At 41.8% G+C, this 21,509-nt stretch overlaps 1 protein-coding gene across 2 annotated transcripts in view; it reads left to right on the plus strand.

The window, feature by feature from the left end:
• Nucleotides 1-21,509, plus strand: part of WTAP (WT1 associated protein) — a 94,900-nt gene that overhangs the window by 57,610 nt on the left and 15,781 nt on the right. Inside the window, exon 6 of one of the 2 annotated variants that reach the window (XR_011321928.1) lies at nt 7,547-8,297. Coding sequence is in view for 1 of the 2 variants with exons in the window: in XM_069769197.1 (XP_069625298.1) it covers nt 7,547-7,725 (179 nt within the window). In the remaining variant the exon portion in view is untranslated. The remainder of the gene's footprint in view (nt 1-7,546; nt 8,298-21,509) is intronic. The other variant, XM_069769197.1, reaches the window with a different exon arrangement.

Below are 21,509 nucleotides of genomic sequence, written 5' to 3' on the forward strand. Positions count from 1 at the left end.
GGGGAAAAAAAACAGTTTATGGACTTTAAGGGGCAATCTGTCGCACCCCCTCCCCACCTCTGTCTGTTTATATGGTCATATTCCTTTCTTATAGAATGTCATCCAGACTTGTGCAATCTGTTGCTCCCTGACTAAAAAATAAAAAAAAAAGTCTTAATTATTATGGAAACTTGGTTTTTAAGTGTTCTTAAGGCTATGTGCACACGTTGCAGATTTCCTGCGGATCCGCAGCATTTTTTTCCACACAGACGCTGCAGATCCGCAAGTGATTTACGGTACAATGTAAATCAAAGGAAAAAAAAATGCTGTGCTAATGGGATGGAAAATTCCAAACGGAAAACGCAGTGGATTAAAAGGACCATGTCAATTCTTTGTGCGGATCTGCAGCATTTCTGCACCAATTCCATAATAGAAATCCGCAGGGGTAAAAACGCATGAAATCCACACAGAATCTTCAGTAAATCCGCAACAAAAACGCACAAAATCTGCAAAAAAAAGTGAAGATTTTGACCTGCATTTTCTGCCAAGAGATTCAGAATCCACACAGAAAATTCCACAGGCAAATCCGCAATGTGTGCACATACCCTAAGAGCACTTCCCAAGCCTCTGCCTCCCCGCCTAGTCCAACCTTCTCTACTTGACTGTCAGCTACATGGCTTTGTAGCCAAGTAATAAACTTTTTCCTGCAGTCATTCATGTAACGCTACGTTAAGTTTGTTCCATTTTTAGGAACACACAAATGTATTTAAGGGGAACCTGTCACATTATTGCTGATTAAAAAGCAGTCCACATGAATCAGAGCCTGACCATAGGCTACTAATTTGACTATGGTCTGTCCTTATAGCGAGAGATCTGTCAATCACGTGCCATTTCACCCAGAAAGTCAGCCAGGGCCAAGCCATACGAGTCTAGTCTCTGGCTATGGGCCAGTGATAGATCTCTGAAGTAGATTTTCTCTGAAATGCTGGAATAATTCAGAGAACAATATGATCGCAACAGGTAGGTTTCATAACTGATGGACACTGAAGCAGTAGGACCGCATTGGTTATTATTAGTGATGAGCGAACGTGCTCGGATAACGTTTTGTCCGAGTATCTTGGGCGTGCTCAAATAATGTTTGAGTCCCTGCGGCTGCATGTGCTGCGGCTGTTGCGGGGGGATTGCCTGTTCGTGAAGCTTCCTGGTTTTGCGCTGGGAAGTGCTCTAGGGCAGGGGTCCCCAACTCCAGTCCTCAAGGCCCACCAACATGTCATGTTTTCAGGATTTCCTTAGTCTTGCCCAGGTAATAATTGCATCACCTGTGCAATGCAAAGGAAATCCTGAAAACATGACCTGTTGGTGGGCCTTGAGGACTGGAGTTGGGGACCTCTGCTCTAGGGGTCTGAGTCAGTGCTGCATGTTAACACAGGAGAGTCTCTTATGCCATGCTGAATGTAGTTGTATATGTGGCATTGTGACATGCAGGATGGAAAAATTTGTACAGAAAAATCCTAGTCTTCTCTGTGGTTGGGCTGCTGCTGGCTCTCTACTTTACCAGCAGCTGTGTCCTCCTTTTAGCAGGTTAACTTTTTAGAAGTGGCTATGTCCTCTATATTACATAATTGATTTATAACAGTTTTCAGTATGAAGTGAAATTCACACTCCTTGTTAAGGGAAAGTAAAAAAAACCTCCTGATTTACATGTCACTGATTCACTTCTCATTGGGATGCTTGGGTAAAGCAGTTTATTAATTTTATTGAGCAATTTGAAGAGATGGGTTAATTGTTTCTCCCAGTATGATTCCATCCTCATTCCTGCAGATCTAAGCACAAGGCTCTATTAACCATTTAGATTCTGTATAGAATCTGCTCTCCCCCACCCCTGTGCAGGTGGTACATCCTAGAGAGGAGAATCTCGCCAGATTCCGATTCTCACTGACTAAGGCTGGTTTCACATTTGCGTTTTTTGCCGCTGCGTTTTAGCGCAAAGAAAGCATGTGTTTTTTTTTTCTATACTTAACATTAAAAACGCCTGCGTTTTGCCGCATTTTGGCGACGCGCCGTTTCTATGCTTGCGTTTTGTTGCGGAAATGCAACCTGTAGTAATTTCTAGCGGCGCTTTTTGCAGCAAAAAAGCGTATTGTCTATATAAACGCATGCGTTTCAATAGAAAAACACAAGAATACACACTGATAAGCCACCCCCCAACCCTAACCCTAACCCTAGGGATCCTAACCCTAGGGATCCTAACCCTAAGGGTTAGGATCCTAACCCTAAAGGCCCCTTCACATTAAGCGACGCTGCAGCGATACCGACAACGATCCGGATCGCTGCAGCGTCGCTGTTTGGTCGCTGGAGAGCTGTCACACAGACCGCTCTCCAGCGACCAACGATGCCGGTAACCAGGGTAAACATCGGGTAACTAAGCGCAGGGCCACGCTTAGTAACCCGATGTTTACCCTGGATACCATGCTAAAAGTTAAAAAAAACAAACACTAGATACTTACCTACCGCTGTCTGTCCTCCAGCGCTGCGCTCTGCTTCTCTGCTCTCCTCCTGTACTGTCTGTGAGCCGGAAAGCAGAGCGGTGACGTCACCGCTCTGCTTTCCGGCTCACACAGTACAGGAGGAGTGCAGAGCACAGCGCTGGAGGACAGACGGCTGTAGGTAAGTATCTAGTGTTTGTTTTTTTTTACTTTTAGCATGGTAACCAGGGTAAACATCGGGTTACTAAGCGCGGCCCTGCGCTTAGTTACCCGATGTTTACCCTGGTTACCAGTGAAGACATCGCTGGATCGGTGTCACACACGCCGATCCAGCGATGTCTCCAGGGAGTCCAGCGACGAAATAAAGTTCTGGACTTTATTCAGCGACCAACGATCTCCCAGCAGGGGCCTGATCGTTGGTCGCTGTCACACATAACGATTTAATTAACGATATCGTTGCTACGTCACAAATAGCAACGATATCGTTAACAATATCGTTATGTGTGAAGGTACCTTTAGGGTAAGGGTTAGGATCCCTAGGGTTAGGGTTAGGATCCCTAGGGTTACTAGGGATCCTAACTCTAGGGTTAGTGTTAGGATCCCTAGGGTTACTAAGGATCCCTAGGGTTAAGAGGGATCCTAACCCTAGCTATTTCTGTTTATAGTGGGTTTTCTAGTTGATTTTGATGATTGGCAGCTGTCACACACTTCTCATCATGCGTTTCAAAAACGCAAACGCAGGAAAAAACGCATATAAACGCGTCAAAACACGTTTTTTTACCACATGCAAAAAACGCATGCGTCTAAAAAACGCAGCGTTTGCACGCGTTTACATGCGTTTTTTGCCCCACCTGCGTTTGCGTTAAAAACGCTGCGTTTTTTAACGCAAATGTGAAACTAGCCAAAGTGAGAATAAAACTTGTTTAGGGAAAAATCAACTGACTGCAGCTATGGATTTGAGTAAAGTGTTATAATTTCATCAACTCTCATTTTGTTTTGTTTTTTTTGTAGGGACTGATTGTTACACTTTCATTTCATTTGTTCATAAAATGGAGCAGACAAAGTAAATGCCCCAAAGCCAGTGTGAATATTACCTTAGGGCTCATTCACACTTAGGTTTTTCACATACGTTCTGTGTTTTACTCATGGCACCCTTACCTGTAATAGTCTGTAGAGATGTTCACATGTCTATTTTTTTGCAACCTGAGTGGTCCGCTCAAAATCTTGGAGACATGTCCGATTTTGATCGGAGTCCCAGATCTAACTCGCCAATACAAGTCTATGGGTCTGTGAAATTTTTTTTACATTACTTGGATGCCATTTGTGTGCTGTTTTGCACAGTCTGTTAGATTTGAGAGGCTTTCATCAATTAATTTATCCTTCCAAAAAATTTGTAATGCTGACCAAATGGGGATGGTAAACACTGACCAATTTTTAATAAGACAGAGAAAAATCGCTGATGTCTTAATGATCCCTTACTCTGCTGCACCATCTGAATATACCCAGGTACTTGGTTTTCCTAAATGGCAATAAAATAAGGAACACATGGCATAATGGCGAATGCACACACCAAGTCTGTGGTTACAGATGCTATGCAGCAATACATGGATCTAAAAGTGGAAAACCCACGCACGGTAGAGTGATACCCTACGGAGGGAGAGTGCTGGATACGCTCACCAGTGTGACGGGCACAACTACTATGTAGGCATGAAGAACAGCAGCTGCTGGTGGCGAAATCCTCCAGGAAATGCTAGGTCCAGTTGGATGAACATGTAGGTGGCCTGCGCTGCTAGAGTAAATACATTTTTAAGAAATTGATGAGAATATGGTTTTTTTTTTTAATTTACATTGCATTTCAAAACTGTGCTGGTGTCTTTATCAAGTGGAAAAAAATGTGCAGAACCTGACAACAGATGGGTATAAAGGACCCAAAATGGATGCCTATTACATGAACACACCCACAGGAACACTGAAACCATTAAAATTAGGAGGGAGAGAAGTTCAACTGGCAATATCAAATTGATATTAAAGTTGGATAATAAAAAAAATCTTATTAATGATAAAATGTGAATAGATGACAATGTTTAGGAGAAATGGTTGTGGAGTATAGGAGACATGGGATAAGAACCTGGGATGGGCCAGTGAATAGAAGCCAGAAAGGGAATATTTAACAGAGGAGCCACTTAGGCAGATGGTGGAAAGCTGATACAGGAAAGGGAGCTATACATATTAATTCTAAAATAGAAATGGCCTTATTCATCTGTTAGCACGTTGCTTTTTTTTGCAATGTTTTCTTTTCTGCAGGCAAAACCTGCTCAAAGCTGCTCCAACAAAAAAGCAGGTTTGCTACATTTTGTTCTGCGTGTTTGCTGCCTTAGTGTTGTCTATTGTGTATGCTGATAAAGTTCAGTGCCGCAGAAAAATCATGATGCAACTTCTTTCTAAAGTTTTTGCACCAAAAGTACAGAAAAACCTGATACCTGCCTTTTGGGCTGCGTTTTTGCACTTACCCATTGCTTTCTATTGGTGAATAAATGCTGAAATGAATGCTCCAGTTTTCAAAAATGCAGCCGTTTCCCAAATGAGTCCGGAAAATAAAACCAATGTGAGCTCATGCGATTTCTCAAATCTCATAGACTTTGCTAGTACTGTAAAACACAGCTTAACATTTTGCATAAAAAAACGCAACATGTGAACATGGCCTCAAGGACAAAGTGTTGAATGAAAAGAAAGTCGTAAAATGAGATGAGTGCAGAAGAAAATGGGATTAGAACCCAGGATAAGCCTGTGAAAGAGAGAGCCAGAAAGAGGACATTAGACAGACGAGCCACCTAGGGAGATGAGTTACAGGCACCATTGTAAAGGAAAAAGGGAAATTAATACATATAATAGATGAAAAACGACAAAAAGTGTTGAAGAGAAAAGAGTGAAATGATAGGAGTACAGGAGAAAGTGGATTTGAATTCAGGATGAGCCTATGAATAGGAGCCAGAAAGATCATTTTGTCAGGAGAGCAATCTGAGGAGATGGTGGTAAGTTAGGAAAGAGAAAAAGGGGATGATGATTGTGACACAAGGAATAGGTGGAGAACTACAAGTGAAATAGTGTGAGACACTCGAGAAGATCTTCAGGACTTGGGTGAAGGTGCAGCGAGATGAGCTTGCATAGGAAATGAGTGCAATAAATATTAAAGGGAACTTCTGCTGTCACCCCATGCCCTCCAACCAAACAGCATTCACCTATGTATGTTTACATTCCCTGCTAACCAGCCCTGTATAATGTAATTCAGTTCCATAAATGCTTTAAAAAAATATTGAAAATGTCCGTTTGCTATGCTAAAGAGTTTAGACTCGTCCATGGGGTGTTTTAGTCAGCCCTTTTTCCATATTATCACACCCCTGTAGACGTGATAACATGATTTGCACTAGCCGGCCTCATCAACAGCTCATGCAAATCCCCCACATATACCCGGCTACAGAGGCGCAGTGACACTGCTGAAATGATCAGCACGCATTCGCGAGATCTGCATGAGCTGGCAACGAGACCGGCTTGTGCAAAATTTGATAACAGGGGCGTGATAACTTCGAAACATAACTGACTGGTATGGGGAAACTGACGCCCCATGGACTAGTCACAGACGTCATTAGCATAGGACATAGGGGCATTATAATTACTTTTTCAAAGCACTTAGCTGAATTATGTTATATAGGGCTGGTTAGGCAGGGAGTGTGACCATACATAGGTGAATGCTGCTGGGTCAGAGTGCATGGGGGACCGGACAGGTTCCCTTTAACCTGACATGCAGCAATACATGGAGGCCATACTGATCCCTAGTATACAGCTACCATTAGCAGGTATGTGGCCCATTGGGGCTGGCTGTTCAGTCATTTGTTCTTTATACATCCCTTTGCAATGCAGTCTGGTTTCATAAATAAAAAAACACTTGCAGACTTGGGTGTATAGTAAAGGCCCCTCACACTGAGAGTAACATCATTGTGTTCAACACAAAATCTAATCCCTGCTTTTTATTAGTGGACTTTTTAATGCTTTATCTCAGATTAGTCATCTTTTTCTAGCCTGAGATTCCATGTTTTAAATGGCTTGTTTTCTTTAAAGATGAAAATTGGAAAATGCAAAATAAGTTTTGAGAGCGTGCTGGGAATAGCATAATTGCTTGTATTCTGCATCCTCACTGTGCCAATAACGTCAGGCAGATGCACTTGTGTATTATAGTGCAGCTAAGTGTTTTGTTTGTTTTTGTTTTTTTTCCTTTGTATGGCTATACAAATCTATTCTTTTCATGCATTTTGATTGGGCCTGTTAGTGGATTTTCTTGCTGCACACACAAGATGGGGCTGGAGTCAATTGGATCTGTCCCCTCTTCTACATTCAGATTTTTCCTTTTCCCATTGTTAAAAAGCAGCAGCTTCAACCTCTTTTTACTCTTGTTGCTACTTTACTTTAAGTAAGTAGTTTTCTTTTTAGCGTAAGGGCTGACAAAGTTTTGTAAAGTTTAAAAGCACAAGTGCAGAGTGGAAGTACAGGAGAAGCAGGGCCTTGCCATTTGAGATATTAAAAAGGTTTTACAAATTGACATTTACTACTGAGTTGTGCAAATATCTTCTAATAGTATCAGGTAATGAATGATGCTGGTAAATTCCCCTATTTGTTTTCCATGCTTTCTTAATATGTAGTAAAGATTGCCTTGTCTGGTTTGGTAGATGTGATCTCGAGGTTTTCACGTAAACTTGCAGGCTAGCCCACTCTAGGAAGCCTTTGATAATTTTGAAATTATTCCCATAGTAGCGTTTTGTGTCAAATTGTTGCCTCATCTGTGGACATGCCCCAAGAACATTCAAGGACTTAAAAAGTTTCTAGTTTTGGCACACTAAAACAAAAATGATTGATAAAATGTTATTTTTAAGAAAAAAATATGGGCCTTCTCTCATGCAAGACTTAGAAAATTATAATTTTCCAACTGGTTATGAACCGATGTTTGTCTAATCCTTGGTGGCACTTAGGTATGTTATCTCTGTTGCCTAATAAGCTGATAATTGTTTTTTATTGGCTCCTTTATCCAGAACCAAATTCAGCATCTCAAGCAAGTCCAGCAGCCAAGTGTTGCCCAGCTGAGAACAACTATGGTTGACCCAGCCATCAACTTGTTTTTCCTCAAAATGAAAGGCGAACTGGAACAGACTAAAGACAAACTGGAACAAGCCCAAAATGAACTGAGTGCCTGGAAATTTACGCCTGATAGGTAAACAATCCACATACTCCCCAGTCAAGACTTCCCTGACAATCCCACTGCGAGAGTGCTATGGTGGGATGGCCAAGTACTCGTTTTGCACACCAAGACTCAGACTCTGTGAGCCAAAAAGCCTCTTACTTACATTGTCCAGCTTGTAATGCTTAATGTAAAACTTATCAGATGAACCTTGTATTTCAGCTTTTTATTTTCCTCCCTTCATTTGCTTCAGAGGCCTGAGAGCATCGGACTAATCCGAAGAAGAGGCCGCAACCAACAGTGTCCCCATTTTCTAGAACACTTAGACACTTGCAAAAATGGTTCTGATTGAAGAAAATTCAGGCAGAAAAAGAAGTGTGGCACATTGTGCCAGTGTCCATGTATGGAGGAGAGAACTTAGTTTTTCGTTTTGTTTTGTTTTTCTTTTGCCATAAAGCATGTATTTGAACATGTAAATTTCCCGGTAAAGGTGGAATGTTCATTGAGCCTAGTGACTTATAGACATTCTAAGTCCGCATATTCAAATAAGACTCTGGACTTCATGATTGTTCAATGAACTTCTGGGCCCAATGTCAAACCATAAGGTGATTTTTGTTTTTAAGGCGTTGTCGATAGCTTTTGACACTTTATCCTGACACCAGAGTAGTGTTTGCTTTTTAACACCCAGCTTTTTGTGCATGTATCAGAAGGTTGGCGTTTGTTTTAAGCACGCTTCTCTTTTGTATGGTATTACTTTTGGGATTCATAACATAGAGGTATTTTTATGCACCTCCACATGAAATGAGCTTGGTTTACAAATAATAATGTTACCAGACTGTTGTTGCTAGAGTTAGCAAGACTGTAGCAAAAAGAGTCAATTAGATCACCTGAAATATTAAGACATGCATTTCTGATATTATTAAGCTTGCTGGTATTACTATCATATGCACTTTCTTTACATGTTTTAATACTGCTCTTTGTATCTTGTGTGCTTTTTTTTTTTTTACTTCAGGTGCGGCCAAGAAAGACTATTGGCAAAAATGCACTTTTGAGTTTGTTTGCCACTAAGGATTTGCATATTTAGACTTTAATTTTTTTTTCCCTTGGATGACACAAACCTTTCTTTTCCAATTTTAGAAATGTTTGTCATTTGATCATCTAATAATCAAATATTTTCTTTGTTATATTGTCTACTATTTATTTTTGGATACGGTGGTTTTTTTAACCCTTTTATATGAAATAGCAGTTAAGTGACGTTTTTAAAAATGGATATATAATATGCAAAAACAATGTTTTTGTGTGTGAAACCTTGTTTTTGAGAATAGAGGGGTTTGTTCTTTTACCAAAACAGGTAAGTTCTGCTTTGCCACAAAGTTTCTGAACACTAAAGAGAAACCATTGTTTTATTTCATAAATAAATAGCACACTTGAAAATAAGAAACTCGGTACTATCAGAGAAATCTGCTTCTTTTTCCACCTGGACTGAAAATTATTCTATGTAGCTGGGAGAGGTGAATGTAGTAATCTGTCTCAAACGGATACAGATTTTACCCAGGAATTGCGAATCTGCGATCAGTCCTGGTGGAGAAAGAAGAATGTTTCTCTGATAAGATATATTACAAAGTTGCTTATTTTCCTGTGTACTATTGATGTATGGAATAATAAGTAAAACAAAAATTTAAGCTTGTACTATTGTTTTCTACTGAAATCTTGTATTCACCATAAAAGTACATATTCACACTGAAAACAGTCATGAATGTTGCAAGACTCAGCAGATTTTCATCATTTTTGTGCTCTTTTGCCCTGTTTGAAAGATTTGTGGTTGAATGCAACCAGGACCTTTTAATATTATCTGGTGTTTCAATGTATCTTAGCAGTTGCTCAAAGCCTAGAGTTCACTATGTAGTCGCAGATTCTGTAAACCCTCATTAGCGGCATGGCTGCAGAAGTAAAGCGCCTCTGTGCAATCTATGGGTGTTTCGTACATTACATAGAAGATTGTGGGAGAAGTATGTATAAAATGTAGTGACTCCTCAACGTTTACACGCAGTAGCACAGTTTCGTGTCGCGCCGCTATAAATCCCTGTTACTCTTTAAGAATAGTAGGGCTGAATAAAGAGAGATTGTGGTGATCTCGTTTGCTGCTAAGCTTTCCAGTAATTCTTGATCTCACACTTGTTTCAATAGTTCTGCAAATCGTGTGTAAATAATTCTAGTCTGAGGGTCTTGAGACATTAATTTGACATTTCCAAGTAAAAGTGGTTCCTATACTGGCTGTGCTTGTGTGATTGGCACTTCTGTTTACCTTACAAATGTCACAGAGCGATTGTGTCACTTGTCTATGTAAGGTACTAACAAACAAATTTATCAAAATGGCACAAAATAATTAAATTGTTCAATTTTGGTCAATTACTTCCTTTCTGTGGCGACTTAAGGTACCGTCACACATAACGATATCGTTAACGATATCGTTGCTTTTTGTGATGTAGCAACGATATCGTTAACTAAATCGTTATGCGTGACAGCGACCAACGATCAGGCCCCTGCTGGGAGATCGTTGGTCACTGGGGAAAGTCCAGGACTTTATTTCGTCGCTGGATCACCCGCTGACATCACTGAATCGGCGTGTGACGCCGATTCAGCGATGTCTTCACTGGTAACCAGGGTAAACATCGGCTTACTAAGCGCAGGGCCGCTTAAAAAAACACTACATACTTACATTCCTGTCACGTTCCTCAGCGTCCGCTTCCCTGCGTCTCCCAGTGTCAGCGCCGGCCAGCCGTAAAGCAAAGCACAGCGGTGATGTCACCTCTCTGCTTTCCGGCCAGCGCTTACACAGTGCAGGGAAGCTAAGGCCGGGGGACGCGACAGGAATGCAAGTATGTAGTGTTTTTTTTACTTTTACAATGGTAACCAGGGTAAACATCGGGTTACTAAGCGCGGCCCTGCGCTTAGTAACCCGATGTTTACCCTGGTTACCGGGGACTTCGGGATCGTTGGTCGCTGGAGAGCTGTCTGTGTGACAGCTCTCCAGCAACGCTGCAGCGATCGGCATCGTTGTCTATATCGCTGCAGCGTCGCTTAATGTGACGGCACCTTTAGAAGCTCCTGTTTTTACATATATTCTTAGCAGCCTCCCAAAGAGGAAGGGAACTGCTCTCATGATTACATTGGAGCTATAAATGTGAGCCACCTGTATTATTTGTGTTCCTATTAGTCATTTGGCACAAATTGTTGCAGTGGGCAGAACCATAGTTACTAGCAATCAAGTTTTCTATGCTGTTCCTTTGGGATAGGCTAAAACTGTGAATTACAGCAGTTTCCCTATTTGCATAGGCCAGCAATAAAAAAAAAAAGTAAAATAAATAGTGGTGGCCAATTCCTTTAAGTAGTTGCAGGTCCCAGATGTGGCACCCGTATCTCATACATTTGTGGATATCCAGTGGATATGCCACAAGATTGAAATACCGCTTTTGTAAATAAGGTTTTGTCTATTTAAACTTACCCCTTGTACTTTTAGAATATGTGGTTATATACATTTACTGCTATGTCCTTGATCTTTTCAGGAAAAACATCACAGATTGAGTACTTAAATTATAGAAGCTAAGTTTAGACAGGACCTGAACTGGATTTTTTTTCTCATTCAAATTTTGAATTCATAATACATCCACCTGTTTAATAACTGAAAGCATTTTCCCATTTTAATCTTGCTGACTTATTCCCTGCCAGATGAATTCCTGTAGCCTATAGGAGGTAAATAGATATAATTTGCTAATTAGATTTTAGAAGTCTAAAATCACAATAAACATTTTACAACAGTACAGGGATTTTCAAAAGATCCCCCCGCAAAATATCCCAACATTACCAACCCCCCTTCTCCCCATTTAGACAGCTCCTGCTCTTCCCTTAGCATATCGTATACCGGCATATACTTTAGTATTATTTGATGACTCCTACTGTCCCTTATAAACAAACATTCCAACAGGGAAAAACTTCACAGAACGTTCTTCCCTTATCCCTCCCCTACCCTAATTCCAGCCAAGGCGTCCACAGTTGATCATAAAACTCCACTTTCCCCCTTTTCTAGAGTAATAACATATTTCACATATTGAAGGTATTCTCCTCTCAAAGGTGGATTCTCTTTTATCCAGTTTCTTGCTATGACCTTCCGAGCCATGTACAATAGTCTAGCAATTGCTGTCTTCAAATTGTTATCTACTCTTGCCTTCTCTACATATCCCAACAAACACACCACCGGTTCCCTTGGGACCACGCATCTATAAGCCCCCTCTATTCGACTGAAAATCACCAACCAGAAAGCAGCCAACCTCGGACACGTCCAGAGCATGTGAAGCAGTCCAGCATCGTCATTCCTGCACCTAGGGCACTCCGAGTCAGACCGCAATCCGGCCTTATGCAAGACATCTGGAGATCTATACACTCTATGTAGGATAAAGCGGAGACAGTCTGTACGGTTCATTCAGTGACAGTTTTGGTATCCATTCTAACACAGACATCCATGTTTCATCCTCTAAATGGCCCAATTCTCTCTTCCATTTAGTTCTAGCGCCAATTGGGAAGGCCAGTAAATGAGTATGTAGTAGGTCTCTGTACAAGGTGGAAATAACCCCTCTCGTTGCCCCCTCTCCACACACATACTCCAACACTAAATAGCCTTGAATTTTAAAACGGTCTCCCCCTGTTCTGGGCATTAAACGCATGTCTCACCTGTGCATATTGATATCCCCCAGAAGCCCTAATACCAAGCTCCGATTATAGCTGGGAAAAGGATTTCAGCTCTCGCCGCCCTAGAATCTGACAGACATATTGTATCTTCCTGGCCTGCCATTCTGGTAAACATCCCATTGCCAGACACTCCGGTGAATTGTTATTAAACCACAGCGGGGAGATCCTGGTAAGACGGGTAACTCCACGAATTTGTCTGACTCTTCCCCATAATTTATATATCAGGAATAGCGCAGGATAGATTTTCCCAAGTGCCCCCAGAGACCCATCTTCCAAGCACTGTACCGCAGGCCATCTTGTCGTCACCCTCTGTCAGCTGTTGTACCATGCTGGAAGACGCCTCACGCTCCCACTGGCACTGAGCCGCCGGGAAGTATATTTCAGGGTTAGGCAAAGCCAACCCTCCTTCATCCTTAGGTCTCTGAAACGTCTCCAACCTAATACGGGGATGCTGCTTCCCCCACACCAAGTTACTAAATAAGGAGTTAATCAGCTTAAATTTCGCTAATTAGATATTATAGTATTCACTATACATCAAGTAAATGGGTATATGCCCCATTAAATTAACAGTGCTGCAGCAATTTAATGCGTTTTTTGTTATAGTCCTCCTGGAAATGTATGAATAAATTAACAAGGTGCGCTCAGTCACTGCTGATTGTCAGGCGTTAAAGTTCCCTTTATTCATCTTGAGCTCAGCAGGAATGTTTTTTTTTTTCCATTAAAGGGAACCTGTCACCCCGAAAATCGCGGGTGAGGTAAGCCCACCGGCATCAGGGACTTATCTACAGCATTATGTAATGCTGTAGATAAGCCCCCAATGTTACCTGAAAGAGGAGAAAAAGACGTTAGATTATACTCACCCAGGGGCGGTCCCGCTGCTGGTCAGGTCGGATGGGCGTCTCTGGTCCGCTGCGGCGCCTCCTATCTTCATTACAAGACGTCCTCTTCTGATCTTCAGCTACGGCGCAGGCATACTTTGCTCTGCCCTGTTGAGGGCAGAGGATAGTACTGCAGTGCGCAGGCGCCGGAAAGGTCAGAGTCCCGGCGCCTGCTCACTGCAGTACTTTGTCTGCCCTCAACAGGGCAGAGCAAAGTACGCCTGCGCCGGAGCCGTGGCTGAAGATCAGGAGAGGACGTCTTGTAATGAAGATGGGAGGCGCCGCAGCGGACCGGAGACGCCCGTTTGACCTGACCAGCAGCGGGACCGCCCCTGGGTGAGTATAATGTAACGCCTTTTTCTCCTCTTTCAGGTAACATCGGGGGCTTATCTACAGCATTACAGAATGCTGTAGATAAGCCACTGATGCCGGTGGGCTTACCTTACCCGCGAATTTCGGGGTGACAGGTTCCCTTTAACTTCAATTTGCTCAGCCAAAGAAAGTTTGTTCATAGAAAAAAATATATATATTTTAGTGGTTTTATGCACTGAATTGTCTGACTGCTGTTCGAATTCGTAGAGTGAACTTAATAGCCAATTAATTCTGCCCAAACTAGGGGCCACGTGAATCAGAGGAAGTCTTCGGTATTGCAGCAGTTAGGGTATGCTCCCATAATCGGTAAACGCTGCGTGTTGGACTCTGTGTACATGTGCAGCGTCCAGATGTTACAGGATAGGATTTTAAGAAATCCCATGCCCACCATGTATCCAGAGACGCTCACGGAGACCGACATGCGGTGCAGACCGACATGCGGTGCAGACCGACATGCGGTGCAGACCGACATGCGGTGCATCTCTCCAGACTGCGACATGTCAATTTCTCTTTCAATGCTGCTGCCAATTACTGACTTGTGCAGTCTACAGCCGCGGAGCTCCGTGATTGGCTGCAGTGGTGATGCATGCTGTCGACGTGATGTCACCGCTACAGCCAAAACACTAATATCTGAGCAGTGGCTAGAGCAGGTGCTAAACCGTTGATGGCACGTGCCTGCTCTGTTTGTTACCTTAGAGCAATTCCCTGGAAACCTCTAAGTGTGAACTATAGAAACGTGTTGGCTGATAAGCCGTGCACTGAGAGCTAGTCTGGTGTGCTAAAAACAAATATATTTCGTTTTCTGATATGCCTGTGTGCCGAATATCACTTTCTGAGCTTAATTGTCTTCAGAACTTAAAAAGAAAATGCAAAAGAACAGATTCCATCGTTTTCAAAGTATGCAGACGACTGTATGAAAGGGACATGGGAGTTAGAGCGGTCTAGCTTTAACCCCTTTCTGCTATCGGAGGGAATAGTACATCTGATGGCAGAACCCCCATTTTGATGTGGGCTCCCGCACCTATTAACTGACCTGAGCATCGCCTCTATGTAGCAGTCGATCAAGTTGTGGCAACTTCTAGCCTCCCATTGTAAAAGTTAAAAAAAAAAAAAGTTTTTAAAAATATGAAAAAAATATAAAAGTTCCTCAATAGGAATCCGCAGGCGTAAAACTGCAGGAAATCCGCAGGTAAAACACAGTGCGTTTTATCTGTGTATTTTGCAAAAACTGTGCGGAAAAATCCGCACATGAATCCGCAACGTGTGAACATAGCCTTACCCTTCTAAAGGCAAATGTTACTTGTTGGACTCTGTTCACGTGTTCGTTTATTTTTTCTATTTGCTATAATGAAACAAAACAGATCTAGTTTGAACTGGAAGCAGAGGGGCACCATTGATTTATATGGGATCCATCTGGCTTCTATTTATTTTTTCTTATGTTATGGAAAACAATAAATGGTGACCATACGGACCCCAAATATATCAGTGTAACACCTCTGGTTCCATTTGAAATATGTACAGGATGCAATCAGAAAATATTAACAGACCTGTGAACAGAACCTTAAAAGCATTCACAAATTAACTTGTCTATGGTGGTTCATGAGATACTTCATGCGTTACCTAAAAGACGAAAAATTGTGCTGCCAAATCCAGTAAGTCTTTAATGTCGCAAGCCTGAATAATAGATTACATTTGTATTAAAACTGTTTAGATTGTCCTATGTACATAAAAGTGCTTCTATAAAATTGGATTATCATCAAAAAGTTAATTCAGTACTTATTCAGTACAAAAAGTCAACCTCATTTATTAGTCATTACAAACAGAGTGATCTATTTCAAATGTTTATTTCTGTGAATGTTGATGATTATGGCTTACAGCCAATGAAAACGCAAAAGTAATTATCTCAGTAAATTATAACACCAGCTTGAAAAATTATTTTAAAATCCGAAATGTTGGCCTACTGAAATGTATGTTCTATAAATGCACTCAATACTTGGTCGGGTCTCCTTTTGCATCAATTTCTGCATCAATGCGGTGTGGCATGGAGGCGATCAGCCTGTGGTACTGCTGAGGTGTTATGGAAACCCAGGTTGCTTTGATAGCAGCCTTCAGCTTGTCTGCATTGTTGGATCTGGTATCTCTCGTCTTCCTATTGACAATACCCCATAGATTCTCTATGGGGTTAAGGTCAGGTGAGTTTGCTCAAGCACAATGATACTGTTATTTTTAAACCAGGTATTGGTACTTTTGGCAGTGTGAACAGGTGCCAAGTCCTGCTGGAGAATGAAATTTCCATCTCCAAAAAGCTTATCGGCAGAGGGAAGCATGAAGTGCTCTAAAATTTCCTGGTAGACGGCTGCGCTGACTTTGATAAAATACAGTGGACCAACACCAGAAGATGACATGGCTCCCCAAACCATCACTGATTGTGGAAACTTCACACTAGACCTAAAGTAACTTGGATTGTGTGCCTCTCCACTCTTCCTCCAGACTCTGGGACCTTGATTTCCAAATGAAATGCAAAATTTACTTTAATCTGAAAACACCTTGGACCACTGAGCAACAGTCCAGTTCTTTTTCTCCTTGGCCCAGGTGAGACGCTTCTGGCATTGTCTATTGTTCATGAGTGACTTGACACAAGGAATGTGACACTTGTAGCCCATGTCCTGGATACATCTGTGTGTGGCTCTTGAATGGCCTTTTCTCAACAGTTCTTTCAAGGCTTCAGATGTCCCAGTTGCTTGTGCACCTTTTTCTACCACACTTTTTCCTTCCACTCAACTTTCCATTAATATGCTTGGATACAGCACTCTGAACAGCCAGCTTCTTTAGTAATGACCTTTTGTGGCTTACCCTCCATGTGGAGTGTGTCAATGACTGCCTTCTGGACACCTGTTATGTCAGCTGTCTTCCACATGATTGTGGAACCTACTGAAACAGACCAATGGACCTTTTTAAAGACTTAAAAAGCCTTTGCAGATGTTTTTTGTTAATTATTCTAATTTACCAAGATAATGTCTTTTGGGTTTTCATTGGCTGTAAGCCATAATCATCAACATTAACAGAAATAAATACTTGAAATAAATCACTTTGTTTGTAATGACTGTATAATGAGTTTCACTTTTTGTATTGAAGAATCTGGAATTCCTTGCCTTGAGGGATGGTGATGGCGAACTCAGTCGAGGGGTTCGAGAGAGGCCTTCCTGGATGTCTTCCTGGAGCGTAACAATATTGTATCTTACAGTTATTAGGTTCTTTAGAAGGGCGTAGATCTGGGGAATTATTCTGACGGATGGACAAATGTATTTTTTCGGCCTTGCTAACTATGTTACTAAGAGCTGAAATAAATTAACTTTTTGATGATACTCTAATTTTGTGAGAAGCACCAGTAGCTCCTACTTCATCTTTACATATGAAAGAGGTGAATGTAAGTATTAAGTACTTAACCCTATTTTATGTTACTATGTGTTCTATTTCTCTGGATTTTTTCACATTGTTATTGTTGCTGTTTAACATTTACACCAAGTACAAAAAGCATGACGGTAAAAAGAAAGTGTTGTGTATTTTATTTTTTTTAACCATTTAATTACCATGGTATGACTTGGCATAGTTTAGTATGCAAATATATAAATATATATATTTACAAGGCGAACAAAAAGGACACTCTCTTTTTTTTTTGGGGGGGCCTCAATCTAGTTAATGTAATCCCACATTTAATGTATATGCCAGGATCATTCCCGCAAATGCTCCAAGGCCCTGATTAACCAAATGCTTTTATGCTGGAAAACTGGCATAAAAAGCTTTGAAAAGTCGCAAAATGGGATTGGGTTGTGACACCACTGCTCTTCTGGTTTGTCTGTGACTGGAGTAAGATTTGTGTTGAGTCGCATTGAGGTGTACGCCACTGGTCAGAGGCTTCTGATTCGTTAATGCCTCTTTCACATTTCCGTCTTTCTTTTTCCGTCACAATGCGTCGTTTTGTGAAAAAATGTTTCTGATGGATCCGTTTTTTTTTTTATAGACTTGTATTAGCAACGGATTGTGACGGATGGCTTTCAGTTTCATCCGTCATGCACTGGATCCGTCGTAAAATCCCTGTCCTTCGGGCAGAGACAACGCACATAGAAACGTTTTTTTTTTGTGCACGTTGGAAAATCACCCAGCGACCTGCACCATCCGTTGTTGGCTATAATGGAAACCTATGGATGCAGGGTCACTGTGTGTGTGTCAAAAGCAGGAATCCAGCGACTGGTTCCGTCTGAGTATGCGTGGAAGAATTTCCAGTCAGGGAAATTATCTCTTTTTGCTATTGATGCCTATGCATCGCGATGCTCCCGTTCCCAGTAATGCTTTGCGAGAATGACCTGTGATGACGTAGCGGTCTCGCGAGACCAGTACGTCATCGGGTCATTTCGCAAGGCATTACTGGGAACGGGAGCATTACGACCATCGGGAACGCTGCGGGGGATGCCGGAAGGTGAGAATAGCAAGGTGTTTTTTTAACATTATATCTTTTTACGACCATCGGGAACGCTGGAAGGGACGACGGAAGGTGAGAATATCAAGATTTTTTTTATTTTTTACATTGTTTTTTTTACTATTGATGCTGTATAGGCAACATCAATAGTAAAAAGTTGGTCACACTTGTCAAACACTATGTTTGACAAGTGTGACCAATCTGTCAATCAGTTTATCCAAGCGATGCTACAGATAGCTTGGAAAACGCTACGGATCCGTCAGAACGGATCCAGTGCATCTGGTTTTTACAATTTGCACAGGATCCGTCTTTTCAACATTTTGACGGATTGTGACTGATTGTAAAAAACGGAAGTGTGAAAGAGGCCTAAGAGATGCACATAGAAACGTTTTTTGTGTACGTCGTAAAATCGCCCAGCTACGGATCTTGCGCTGCCCGTCGTTGTCTATAATGGAAGCCTATGGACGCAGGATCCGTCGCTGACCATCAAAAAACGATATCCAGCGACGAATTAAGTGTTTTTTGAAACCGAGCATGCCTGGAAGAATTTCCTCAAAAAAAAATCAATCTCTTGTTTTTTACAATCGGCAGAGGATCCGTCTTTTCAAGACTTTGACGGATTGTGACTGATTCTAAAAAACAGATGTGTGAAAGGGGCCTTAATGAATCAAGAGTGTTTACTCCACCAAGCCATCTCATCTAGACCAGCATACTAAGACTAAGCTGCCATTTTTGCTTTACACGTATATAGCTTTAGTTTCTTGGTAGTTGCTACAGATCACACTTGCATGTTAATACACAGTATGTATTTTCTCTGGCAAGTCAGAGAAAACATGCATGATTACTGGTTGTGCAAATTGCGGATTTCCAAAGAAAGTTTCCACCTAAAATACAAAAATAACTGTATTGTATTTTAACCTTTTTATGTGGTGATGATTAAAGGGGGTATCCAGGAGTTTACCAAACATGTATCTAAGCTCAAACAGGCAGGTAATTGCAACTTGCCTGCTAACGTTCTTCGCCAGCACAGACTGGCCACAGACTGCTCCTGCCCGGGATTCAGCTTCCTTTGCTGACAGGACATCTGAGATCATTTTGATAGTGACCTCCCCCAGTTAGGCAATGGTGATCCAGCTGTCAATCAGAATGACCTCTGAAGTCCCGCCGTGTCGACAGAGTGGACTGGAGAGAAAGCCTGCTCTCTGTAGACCTTATATCAGCAGAGGCTTCTGAATCCTCGGCGGGAGTGAAGCAGGGAAAAACTGCATCGGGCACCTGCCTGTTGGTACTTAGATACATTTTTTGTAAAGTCCTGGCTATACGCTTTAATCAAGAGGACAGATAATTTTTTTTTAAATCTGAATGCTGTACAAAAAAGCTATCAATTGCCACCTGTGCTGGTATTTTAATATTTCACCAGCACAAGCTAATTACATTTAGGGCTTTAATGTGAAGCTATTTTGTTTGAGTGTCAACCATGATCTCAAGCACAGTGTCCCTTTGTGCATAGGCTCTGCGCACGTTACAGCCACATTTGCCCAGTACATACTATTGCTTTCTCCTATAAAAAATTATTTGACAACTTTGAATTATACCGCTCAGCGCCAGTGTATGGAGCGAGGCCATGCCCACTAACCGGGAGCATGCATAACTCATACACACCCTCCAGTCCTGGGTCTGAAATTGGTGAATCCCTGCAGCACAAAGTGCGTGCAGAGTGACTGCAGACTTTATTTATTTGGACTCCTTTAATAACCCCTTCACGACATGCCCCGTACTAGTACAGTGCATGTCGTGTCTCCCCCTTTGATGTGGACTCCAGCGCTGCGCTCACATCAGTCGCGACATGTCAGCTGTTTTGTACAGCTGACATGTGCGCGCAATAGCGGCAGGTGGAATCGCAATCCACCTGCCGCTATTAACCAGTTAAATGCCGCTGTCAAACACTGACAGCGGCATTTAACGACCGCTTCCGGCCACGCGGCTGGAAATGCATGCATCGCCAACCTCCGTCACATGATTGGGGGTCAGCGATGTGTCAGGGTAGTAACCATAGAGGTCCTTGAGACCTCTATGGTTACTGATGCTGGCTTGATGTGAGCGCCACCCTGTGGTCGGCGCTCATAGCAAGCCTGTAATTCAGCTATATAGCAGAGCCGATCCAGTTGTGCTAGCTTCTAGCCTCCCATGGAGGCTATTGAAGCATGGCAAAAGTAAAAAAAAAAAAAAAGTTTTAAAAAATATGAAAAAAATATGAAAGTTGAAATCACCCTCCTTTCGCCCCATCCAAAATAAAAAAATAAAACCATACGCATATTTGGTATTGCCACGTTCAGAATTGCCCGATCTATCAATAAAAAAAAAGGATTAACCTGATTGCTAAACAGCGTAGCGAGAAAAAATTCGAAACGCCAGAATTACATTTTGGTCGCCGAGACATTGCATTAAAGTGCAACAACGGGCGATCAAAAGAAAATATCTGCACAAAAGTGGTATCATTAAAACGTCAGCTCGGCACGCAAAAAATAAGCCCTCATCCGACCCCAGATCACGAAAAATGGAGACGCTACAGGTATCGGAAAATGACGCAATTTTTTCTTTCTTTTTTTTTTTTTTAGCAAAGTTTTGAATTTTTTTTCACCACTTAGATACAAAAATAACATAGACATGTTTGGTGTCTATGAACTCGTAATGACCTGGAGAATCATAATGTCAGGTCAGTTTAGCAATTAGTGAACCTAGCAAAAAGCCAAACAAAAAACACGTGCGGGATTGCACTTTTTTTGCAATTTCACCACACCTGGAATTTTTTTCCCGTTTTCTAGTACAAGACATGGTAAAAAGCAATGTAATGTCGTTCAAAAGTACAACTCGTCCCGCAAAAAATAAGTCCTCACATGGCCATATTGATTGAAAAATAAAAAAGTTATGGCTCTGGGAAGGAGGGGAGCGAAAAACGCAAAAACAAAAAAGGGCCGTGTCTTGGAGGGGTTAAACATAGTTTAATTTTAATTGTCAGAATTCAGAATATTAGGTTCCATAATTGGAAATGCTAAAAAAAATGTTCCAGTGCGGAGATAATTCTATAAATGTGCCCCTGCTGTGTACTGTGTAATTATTATTATTTATTGTTATAGAGCCATTTATTCCATGGCGCTTTACATGTGAGGAGGGGTATACATAATAAAAACAAGTACAGTAATCTTAAACAGTACAAGTCATAACTGGTACAGGAGGAGAGAGGACCCTGCCCGCGAGGGCTCACAATCTACAAGGGATGGGTGAGGATACAGTAGGCGAGGATAGAGCTGGTCGTGCAGCGGTTTGGTCGATCGGTGGTTACT

This window comes from Ranitomeya imitator, chromosome 5 (assembly GCF_032444005.1).
Source record: "Ranitomeya imitator isolate aRanImi1 chromosome 5, aRanImi1.pri, whole genome shotgun sequence".
Classification (NCBI taxonomy): Eukaryota; Metazoa; Chordata; class Amphibia; order Anura; family Dendrobatidae; genus Ranitomeya; species Ranitomeya imitator.